Source organism: Squalius cephalus (genome assembly GCF_949319135.1).
Source record: "Squalius cephalus genome assembly, chromosome: 21".
NCBI classification, from domain to species: Eukaryota; Metazoa; Chordata; class Actinopteri; order Cypriniformes; family Leuciscidae; genus Squalius; species Squalius cephalus.
The window spans coordinates 22,393,270-22,404,737 of NC_137142.1; the positions used below are offsets into that span (position 1 = coordinate 22,393,270).

At 36.1% G+C, this 11,468-nt stretch overlaps 2 protein-coding genes across 3 annotated transcripts; one reads left to right on the forward strand and one right to left on the reverse strand.

Annotated features, from left to right (window-relative positions):
* The first annotated feature begins 6 nt into the window (after positions 1–6).
* On the forward strand, positions 7–3,596 carry itprip (inositol 1,4,5-trisphosphate receptor interacting protein). 2 transcript variants are annotated; one of them, XM_079855197.1, is made up of 2 exons: positions 7–162; positions 1,773–3,596. In XM_079855197.1, exon 2 carries the CDS (start codon positions 1,787–1,789, stop codon positions 3,404–3,406), a length of 1,620 nt encoding a protein of 539 aa, XP_079711323.1. In that variant the 5' UTR covers positions 7–162; positions 1,773–1,786; the 3' UTR covers positions 3,407–3,596. The 2 variants fall into 2 exon arrangements, with proteins under 2 accessions (XP_079711323.1, XP_079711324.1); XM_079855198.1 differs by having other exon boundaries at positions 26–76.
* A 1,898-nt stretch (positions 3,597–5,494) lies between these two features.
* Positions 5,495–10,167, reverse strand: gsto2 (glutathione S-transferase omega 2). Its single transcript, XM_079855214.1, has 7 exons — positions 9,665–10,167; positions 9,417–9,488; positions 9,048–9,156; positions 8,030–8,252; positions 7,656–7,757; positions 7,468–7,574; positions 5,495–7,096 (listed from the first exon to the last, which is right to left on the reverse strand). The coding sequence occupies exons 2-7, from the start codon at positions 9,445–9,447 to the stop codon at positions 6,946–6,948; spliced, it is 723 nt and encodes a 240-aa protein (XP_079711340.1). The 5' UTR covers positions 9,448–9,488; positions 9,665–10,167; the 3' UTR covers positions 5,495–6,945.
* Between the last annotated feature and the right edge of the window lie 1,301 nt (positions 10,168–11,468).

The window sequence follows — 11,468 nt, forward strand, 5'->3', positions numbered from 1 at the left end:
CCATTTGGTCACTTCCTGGTTGTGAGTGAGAACAGCTTCATGAGAATCGAGCAGATGAGGAAACCGAAGAATAACGGTACTGCAGCAGCGCTTTCTCTTGTGTCGGTTCAGTATTAATCTCAGGCAATGAACAACGCTGGACGTTAACTCTTGGATTAGGGTGTAAGTTATTTTCCTGTTCTTGGTTTAAAACAAAGACTGGTTTGCGTCTGCTGTTTTATAGATTATTAAAGACATTGTAACTGTGATATAAATGAAAAAAAGACCACAGCAGACTTGTAAAACATCTTAATATGTCAAAATAAAAATACCCAATTGTGTCGAATTTGGCGAAAAAAAAAAGAGACTTTTAAAGAGTAAAATGTTCTGCCTTTAAGTAGCCTATCACCGCCCTCTACAAGCTACAAGTTTCAGTCGTCTTCTCACTGACAAACTTACCACCTACTTTAATCACTGTAAAAACTCTTCCTTCCGTTATAGTGTCTCTAACGTTAACCATTTCATATTTGCTATATCTGTGATCACAAATATAGTTGTTGTCTAGACTCGGTCCTTTAAGTGATTGTGGGAATATGCAGCGCCACACCAATTTCCCACGTCTTTACTACCAATGATGTCATCATGTAAACTATTCAGAAACCTTTTTTGTTATTTTGTGCTGCTGTTCCACATTGGCATTCATTTGTTTTTTATCGTAAAAAAAAAAAAAAAAAAAAAAATCACCAAGTTGAATGCACTAATACAATCAAAATAAAATGCAAATGAGCCTAAACTAAAAACAAAAAAAATTTAAAAATTTAAATAAATAAATTAAACCTCCTTGGTGCTTAACCTTCAAAATACCTTGTGAGGTTGTGAGTGAATTTTGTATTAGTTGATTAATCTTCTATATAATATTCTCTCTTCTATCTACTCTTTGTGACCTGTTATCAAAAAATGCAGAAATACTATTTAAAAGACTGAAATTTGTGAGTTTGCAATTTTGTGTTTTTTAATAAACATATACTAAGAAATATCAGCAATATAAGTAAGCTTGATGAATGCTGTAAACAGTTGTTTTTTTTGTTTTTTGTTTTTTTTTGTAAAAATTCAGAAAATGAAATTGAATGAGAGTATTTGTTTGCCTTCTCACCTTTCTGTGGAAAGGGTCTAAATAAAATGCCACAACTGATCAATAAAATTAGTGTAGTAAAAGTAGCATTTACTTCTATAAATTGAATATCAGTTCAATAGATTGACTAAATCTATTTTGTCCTGTATCTCTAATGCTTTTAAGTGGAACCGTTGAATGTGCAAGTAGCTCGCAGTTTGTATAAATATGGAATTTTATCTGCCTCATTCCAAGAATCACTCAGACTCCAAGTGCCACACCGTAAATAAACCAATTACATAACATCCTCCTCAGTATATATTAGGTTGCTTCCTAAGCTTTAGTCAAGGCAAAATTTCAAAGTTCTTTGCATAGATGAGAACAGTTTTTTTACCCAAACATCAAGTTAAGCAGAATCTCACCCCTGATATCAATATTTGTAGAAGAAAAAGAAATCATAAATCAGTTGTTTCCAGTGGAAACTTCTATCTGGATACAGTTATCTGGCTGGTTTAATTTATGTTGTTTGACAAGGGTTATCTGACTTCCTTCCCCAGTGCAGGACAGTCCTTTCTATTACAGTTCACAATTAGCACTCTGATGATGACATGTTTTTGCAAAAGTTAGAAGATAGTGTTTCCTTTCAAGAAGCTGACAATAATCCAGAAATATGTTTTCCCAGACGCACAGTAAAGGATGCAAGCTGCTATTACGCGGGTTTGCGTGGTGGTAGTAGCCGCTATCCTCAACCATCCTCTGCTCTTCCCTAATGAGAACACCACCGTCCATGAGCAAGATGAGGATCTTCTGGCCCGGATGAAAGAGCACCAGGAGAAGCTGGAGGCCGAACAGGAGCGCCTGGAGCAGGAGATCTCACAAACAGAAACAGCTCTGATTGGTGATCAGGACAGTTACGGCTGGTACTTTTGGAGCGCCCTCTGCCTTGTCATTTTCTTCACAATTGAGGTTTGCAGGCAGGATATGATCCCTGCTGAAGTTCCAGAACCAGTGGAAGACGAAGAAGGAGATTCCAGTGCCGGATATCCCAGCGCTAAGTCAGTAGCCTTAGATAAAGACGTCCTAAATAACTTCTGCAAGACCCGCTTCCACCCCTTTATCCACGAGACCGGGAGAGTGCGGGAGTTTATCGAAGGCTTCGCAGATGATTTGCTTGTGGCTTTGAGAAGTGTTTGCGATCGAGAAGCTGACCTGGAAGTCGAGGACTTTGTTGGCATAGGAAGTATGTTTGAGTCCTGGAGGGTGTCTAAACCTCCTATGTGTGACCTTATTGTGCCTTTTTCTCCACCCCAGCCATTCAGGTTCCAGTTTCAGCTCTGGTGCGACCCTGCCGCTGAAATCCCACTGGACCTGCAAGGATGTGGAAGGATTAAACTCATAAAACCAGGCTGGAATGGCACAGACTGTCACTGTGGCTCAACCAATCTTGGTGATGATATGCTATGTCTGCTTCACAATAGAAATGAGAGTGAAAAGCTTGAGGAACACACTTTAGTGGAACTCCTCTGTGCAAGGAACACCACGTATTTGTCGAAAGATCAGATCATGAGATGGTTTCAGATCTCAGTGACCAAAGCATGGGGCAAGATCTCTCATAAGTTTGATTTTGAGCTGGCATTTTGGAACCTGGACTTCCCCGGAGCTCTTAAAATCAGGTTTAGGTCTGGAAAGACTGTCGTTCTCAACGTTACCCCTGCTGTTCAGTTTGAGGAAACGGACGCTTACCTTATCTCTCATTTCCCATCTGACACTAGCAACTCCTCAGACATTCACTGGCAACTCTCACTATCCGTTTATGAAAGAAATCTGCTGAAATACCTAGCGAAAAGACTTCCTACCAACTCGTGTCACGTTCATTGTCTTCAGATAGTTTCTTTCTTGCACAAAAAGCAGACGGCTTTGACTGGGAGAAGCGCCTTTTCTAATTACCATATAAAGACGGCGCTCTTGCATCTGCTGTTGAATAAACGTCTTGCGATATGGCAGCCGCAGAATCTTGATCACAGATTACGAGATCTGCTCAGCTTCCTTCAGCAAAGCTTGGAGGAAAAGAGACTCTATCACGTCGTTGTTGGGAACCCTCGGATCCCAGTTGAAATTCTGGTTCCCAGAATAATCTGTTCTGCAGAGCCGATAAACCTGTTTAGGCCTCTTGTGTTGCAGAGGCACGTATATGCCAAAATGGAGAAGCATTTTCAGGAGATGGTCAGAAATACATCTGTGCTTGTTCAGGAATATACCCCTACCTTTTCTAACGGTCACGTGAGACATGAATTCAGCTCAACAGACCAGGCGTAGACTTACCCGCTGCTCTGGCTTCGAGTGCAGGGGATTTCTACAGCCTAATTACATGATGGTATGCACTTTGAATGTAAACAATATGTTAAGCACTGACTGTTACTGATGCAATTATGATATTTAGGTGTTTCTTCAACTATGGGCACTTTTTATGTCCTAGAGGGCCAAATTTCATTTTAATTTTATTATTATATATGTTATATGAAGGTCACATTGTTTTAGCATTATTTTTTGCTACTTTTCAAATGCCTTTATATATATATATATATATATATATATATATATATATATATATATATATATATATATATATATATATAGATATAGATATATATACAGTCATGGCCAAAATTGATGGCACCCCTGATAAATATGATAAAAAATTGCTGTAAAAAATAAATCTGCATTGTTTATCCTTTTGATCTTTCCTTCAAAAAATTCACAAAAATCTAACCTTTCATTGAAGCAAAAGAACTGAAAGTGGGGGGTAAATCACATTATGAAATAAATGTTTTTCTCCAAAACACGCTGGCCATAATTGTTGGCACCCTGTTATTAAATACTTTCTGCAACCTCCTTATGCCAAGATAACAGATCTGAGTTTTCTTCTATAATGCCTGATGAGTTTGGAGAACACCTGACAAGAGATCAGAGACCATTCCTCCATACAGAATCTCTCCAGATCCTTCAGATTCACAAGTTCATGTTGGTGCTTCTTCTCTTCAGTTCACCCCACTCATTTTCTATATGGTTCAGTTTAGGGGACTGGGACGGTCATGGAAGAAGCTTCATTTTGTGCTCAGTTGCCCATTTTTGTGTTGATTTTGATGTTTGTTTTGGACTGTTGTCCTAATGGAAGATCCAACCAGGCCCATTATAAGATTTCTAGCAGAGGCCATCAGGTTTTGATTTTTTATCTGTTTGTATTTGCTAGAATCCATAATACCATGTATCTGAACAAGATGTCCAGGACCTCCAGCAAATAAATAGGCCCACAACATATAAGATCCAGCAGTATATTTAACCGTAGGCATGGGGTACTCTTCATCCCTGTTTGCACCAAACACATCTGGTGGGTTTGCTGCCAAAAATCCCTTTTTTTGTTTCATCTGACCACAGAATCCGGTCCCTTTTGAAGATCCAGCCGTGTCTGACAACTGAATATGCTGGAGTTTACTTTTGGAGGAGTGAGGATGATTTTTCTTGAAACCCTCCCAAACAGCATGTGGTGATGTAGGGGTTGTTTGATAATTTTTTTTTAGGCTTTCTGACCCCCAAGACTCAACTAATCTCTGCAATTCTCCATCTATGATCCTTGGAGAGTCTTTGGCCACTCAAACTTTCCTCCTCACCGTCCATTAAGACAATATAGACACAGGTCCTCTTCCTGGCAAATTCGTAACATCATTAGTTGATTATAACTTCTTAATTATTGCCCTGATGGTCAAAATGGGGATTTTCAATTCTTTAGATATTTTCTTACAGCCACTTTCTATTTTGTGAAGCTCAACAATCTTTTGCTGCACATCAGAACTATATTCTGTGGTTTTACTCATTGTGATGGATGATTAAGGGAATTTGGCCTTTGTGTTTCCTCATATTTAAACTCCTGTGAAAGAAGAAGTCATAGCTGGAAAATTTCATGTTCCTAGTCGCCCTGGTGTGCTTAAAAATGTAAATATTAATGGGAATATACTTCAGAGATATTTTTCTCATAAAAAATGCTAGGGGTGCCAACAATTATGGCCAGCGTGTTTTGGAGAAAAACATTTATTTCATAATGTGATTTACCCCCCAATTTCAATTATTTTACTTCAATGAAAGGTTAGATTTTTGCGAATTTTTTTAAGGAAAGATCAAAAGGATAAACAATGCAAATTTATTTTTTACAGCCATTTTTTATCATATTTATCAGGGGTGCCATCAATTTTGACCATGACTGTATATATATATATATATATATATATATATCTTTTATTATTTCACTCCTAGCCCAAACCAAGACTTTAAATGTGGGATGTGAAGAAAACTAAAATAAGTAGTAAAATTAATGTAAACTCTGAGAACAGTTTTTTTTTTTTTCATGCATTGTTTCCAATCTAGCTGTAATTTTATTTAATTATGAAAACAAGTGGGTATTTAGGATACCTAATGTAAAGAAGCTTGTTTCCGCCAAGGAATAAAAAAATGTATAAGGTAAAGTATATTGCAACTTTTTTTTCCTTCAGAATTGCAAGATATAAACTCAAGTTATAAAGTCAGAATTGCAAGTAATATCTCACAATTCAGACTTTTTTTCTTGCAATGCAAGAACATCCCGCAATTCTGACCTTTTTTTATCAGAATTGTGAGATATGAGCACACAATTGCGTGTTATATCCAATTCTGAAAAAAAAAGTCAGCTCACAATTCTGACTTTGTATCTCGCAATTCTGACTTTATGACTTGCAACTTTGAGTTGCGATTCTTGTGATTCTGAGAAAAAAAAAATTTGAATTGTGGGATATAAACTCGCAATTAACTTTTGTATTTTTTTTTATTCTGTGCAGAAACAAGCTTCCATAAAAAATGCTTGCAATAAATTATGACAAAATTCCATTTTCACCAGTTTTCAATTTTCCCTTAACATCCTTTCATTTATAAACCAGAAAATGTCATTTCTGTCACATCTAAAATAATGCAAACACAGTTCTGGTATATAAATAATAGGATCTTAAAGGAGTTTTTCCTAAAGCACACAGGGCCAAAAGTGCACAAAGTTGAAGAAACACCCTCTTTATTATTCATCATCGATCTGGCAGCTGATTCAGGATCTTTGAACCATGAGTTATTATAAATGATGACATATCATGTTGAGCATGTTAATTCTGTAACATTATCATAATACATAGCCATATAATCAGTTTTGATCTTATGTGCCAACACTTAAGGGATTGAAATTCCTAAACAAAGTATGAACAGCAAGCACCTCTATCACCTCTGAACAACTACTGTAGAAAAGTGACAGACATGTACATGCCCAAGCAGAAGCTGTTTCACAGGTTTTTCCTGTACAATGGTCTGCTTAGATTTTAAGATAGAAATCTGATCCTTTTTTATCAGTCAATACAGCAGCAGGGTGCCAGTTTGACTTAAGACTCTTTATAAGGGGATTTTGTTTTTTCACTGTCACCATTTTTTAAAAATCTTGTTTTCCACCATGTTCTGTTGAAGAAACTAAATGCTCTTGACTAACTTTTAGGCAGCTTCCCCTTCCAGGAAGCAATGTTTTGCAACCTCACAACATGCACTGTATGGCTCAGTGGCATTTCACTTTCGACCAAAGAGAAAGCTGGTAATATAGAGAGAATTAAAAGAGATTAAAAAACATAAGGATACATGATTTTATGTTTCATAGATTTGGTTTATTTATATTCATGTATAAATGACAAACTTGCTAATATACCCATTTTAAAAAGCACAATTTGCTGTAAATTGATAGAAATAGAGCAATGGTAAAAATTCCACACACAGATGGACAAACATCTTCCTGTTTTACTCTATAAACCATGATCATAATTAGGGTTTCCATCCATGTAGCTGTCGAAGAACACCTTGTGATCCTCTGTGCTGAACATGATGGCTTTCACAACTGGATCCTCAAACATGTGTTCAACCCACTTACTTAACAGAGGAGTGTTGGCCAAACAACTGAAACATTACAAGAGATATGCAGAACTATTAGTTTCACAAGCAAGTTATTCTTTGGAGAAATATTCAAAAGGCAAGGTTACATTCACATGAAGTCTACTTGTGAAAAAAGTTGTTGTTGTTTTATCGTGTGTGCACAAAGTTTACTGAAGCGAAGCGCTTTTCAATCCAGTTGGAACCTCGACCCAAAGCCCTACCTTTACTAATCTGAGTCATTCATCACTGTTTGCATATCTGTTTGACTTAACCTCCATGACTCAGCACATTATTCCTCCTGCTGTCAGGTACAATGGCTTTATTTTTTGTGTGTGTTTTTATTACACATTCATTATATATTTCATATATGTACTAATAAAAAAACTAAAACTTACTGCTTCAGCCTCATCATCTCCGCCCTCTCAAACCATGGCCAGATCAAGTAGTCAATCATTGTGACTGAATTGCCCCCAAAATATTTGGTCTTCTTTTTTGCCAGAGTCTGAAAAAAGGATATAGAAGAGACATTAATAAATCATCACGATAAACTGTATTTTAAGAAAGTGTAGGTATTTCAGCCCACCTCATTTAATAGGTTGAGTTTTTCTGTAAATTCAACTTCAAATGCTGCGACGTCCTCTCCCCTTTTCTTGCCCATAGAGATCTTATAGAAGTATGGAATCACCTGAAATGAGTATGAATGTCCATTAATGTGTGCAGAAGGTAATACACAAGTAATGCTTCTCAGGTTATGGTTTTACCTTCTTGGTTTTTGGGTTTCCTTAACTGATAATACAAAGGTAATATCAAGACTTTCATATTTATTTTTAGGTGTAAATTTTTATATTTTAAGTCCTGATTATGATGAGATTTCTGATGGAGGACCATATTTAAATCATCAGTTTCTACAGGCAGATGTTTTATACAGTAAATGTTTCAAATGACAATATGACCAACCTTTGAATAAAGATCCAGCAGCATTTTCTGTTGGGCCCTCTCAAACGGGTCGGATGGACACAGTTTCTTCTCAGGGTAGACCTCATCCAGGTACTCACAGGTGATTGGTGACTCGTATACCACCTGACCACTTGAGGTTTCCAATACTGGTACTGTCCCAAAAGGATTCTTCCCCAGAAACCAATCTGGCTTATCCTTCAAATTGATGTTGATAATCTCATGCCTATGTAAAAGGAATATAAAATCAATTTTGGATAGTGGCTACTGGCTACATATTTAAGAGAGTGATCTTCCTTGCAACCAATACAGAGAAAGTTAATAAATAAACTAATTTATGATCTTTTTAAAATATCATATGTACGCATTAGGCACACCAGAACACTTAAAAGTGCAGTAAGCGATTTCTGAAAAACGCTGTTGAAAGTGGACCGGACCGAACACCACAAACAAACCTGTAGCCAATCAGCAGTAGGGGTATACACTCATGATGGGGAGGAGAGAGAGTGAGCAAGAGGGACATTTGAAGAATGACTGTTGAAAGAGAGATGGCTGAGAGACATTACAAAATAGAAAAGGTCTGAGGAATATCACTGGAGAAGAGGACCTAAATATTAGAAAAGCTTTCCAGCTCTGGAGAGACCTAAAAAGGCCTGAAAATGGACATCGAGGCTGCATTGTTTCTGCTCTATATGTGAGTAACAATGGTTTTGTGTGCATGCTGGCGATTAACAATGAACTCTTGCTTGTATATACTCGTGTACGGTATGTTCATTTTTTTGTTCTTCCTTGTCGTTAGTTCGTCTTCTTCGCTTTATTTTTCGTTCTGCTATGATAAAGAGACATCCACTCTTGCATTGTGTGTAAGTGCGTTTTGGGGGCGGAGCAATGAAGAGAGGGGTGTGTTTGGCTTGATTTCAAATATCAACAGTGTTCAACAATGGTTCTTAGAAATCGGTTGCTGCACCTTTAAGCCCTCCATCTAAATAATATTGCACAGCAGGTCAACATTAGTACTCACTTAACTCCCTTAGAAGTGAGCACCAGTCTTGTTCTCTGAGCAAAAGGGCAGAATCTCATGCTGTAGAGCCGAATAACACCATCCGGCACTGGTCCAGGAGCAGGACTTCCTGTTACACCAATGGAACATATTTACATAATAAGCATGGATTTTCATCAGTATAATTTGGAACACAAGTGTGGAGCCCAGGTTCTTATTTTTTAATGGAAAATTAGGCAATATTGTGTTCATTTATAAAATCTATTTTATATAATTATAGATAATTATGTTTAAATAGCTTATCACTTCCATCTGAAAGACATTCTTAACATGCAACATAGACTGATGGCGAGTTTTCTGCAAAAGTCTAATTTCTTTGCTTTCTCTTACCTTTTCCTTGGCATTTTGGAGTTGGAGCCATTATGGTGATCAGAAAGATAGAAACAATCGATGGTGAGGTGACTAAAAAAAAGAAGAAAAAACATTAGATTCTTCTGGATAAGAATCGAAAAGCTGTACTAACTTACGTGTTACATAACGCGCTGGAGGGAAGAAAATGAAAATACTTTCGAGGCTATCATAGATCTATGCTTAACATGTTTTACTAAAATCTAGCAAATATTTCAAGGTTTGCTTACCTGTCGATCCGTATGACCGGTCAGTAACTGAAGTAAGCGTTAGCTGTCTTCTTGAAACAAAGTTGATTTTATATGTTAGAATAGGTGTGGCTGAAGACCAATGACTCCTCCTCTACACCCATGTTACTTTCGAAATAAAGCTTTTCACTTGGCTACGTTTAATAAAATATTCTTAAAAGTATGTTCTCTGTTTGAAGAAGACCCCATTGATTTTACAGCTAACGTAGCCAATAAAACGACTAAAAATAATAAACTAGCCTACTCAGAAGTCTGCACTTAAAAGCACCTCTGAAGCGAAGTGCAGACTTCTGAGTAGAGTAAATACAGTATATTCTCTAATTTTGCTGTGTCATTTTTATCTACAGTCAGCAATTAACGTTAACGTACTGGAGTGACCATTGAAATCTATGGTAGCCTATACTGTTAGTAACGGCTGTTGCTTACTTAGCAATGTTCTGTCTACTATAGCTAGGGACTATCTTCTAGCGGAAGATTATTCAACTAAAAGAATCTGCTTATAGAAAATGAAAATATTAGATACAATTAGAAAATGTTAATATTTGTTAAATAGTTGTATCATAGATTTTGTCAGTTTTTTTTGTTTTGTAATGTGTTTTTGTAAATTATTTTGAAGTGACTTTTACTAATCACTTTCTATAATTTACAGATTTAAATTTGATTTTACTACACTATTAACTAGTTAAATGTATATAGGCTATATAAGGTAAAATAAAAAATAAATAATACAAAAAACAATTCCAAATAAAAAAGATTCCAAAATGGTGATTTGGGACCATGCCTTTGCATTTAAAAATGTATTATTCCTGTTTTTGTTTCTTCACAGATAATAACAAGCAATAATTAAACATTTAGACCACTGAGAAATATCCCTGCATTCCATTTCAGAAATTGGGTCACCTTCATTTATGATTTTTTTTTTTTTTTAAAACCGTGCTAATAACGGCCACAGCCATATTCATAATATAGTTTATCAAACCTTATTGCTGACTTAAAAGTTTTTTAAAAAAATCTTATCCATATCACAAGTCAAGTACGACAGCTTATTAAATATATTCCTGTCAGGCCACAATCTTTTGTTGCCACAAATCACAGTTTATGTTGTTTATGTTAGTGTGGGTGTCTTGCAAAGTCATGCAAAGCTTTCTTTTGCAGGACTACAGATGCAGAATGAGTCACCTTATTCATTTGCCAGAATATAGACCTTTCTGAAACAAAACTTTTTTTTGTAAATGTACCCTAACAGGGTCACTTAGTCATAGGTTATGACACTGACATCTCAAAGCTTCTGTTGTGCACAGTCATGCTTATCAATGCAACAAGTATCTACTGTTACCACTGTTATTGTTCTGATCAGGGTGGAGCAATTCAGCTCTCCTGACCTGACCCCTATTATAGTGCATTGCCTACTGCAGAAAAAAACTCCAACAATTAGCTTTACACTTTTAGTATGTATAAAATTGCAGGGGTGCATTTGTGGAATGGTCTAAACAAATCGATTAAACAAAGTGTAAACGTGTTGCAATTTTTAAAAAACCCTTCAAATTTTCTTTTTGTTTGATTGTGACTTGGTTTTGGTAAGCACTCAGGGTAGGATTTAATAAGCCTAGGGCTTCAACCTATCCCTTTTGAACGGGTTGAGTATTATGTTGAAATATTGTTTTGTTTATTTTGTTATATATTTTCTTTTTTTTAGTCATTTGTATATTTAATTTATGTGTTTCTTTCTTTTTAATAGTTCGAAATAAAGATTTTAAATTCAAAATTTTCAATTCAATTCATATGG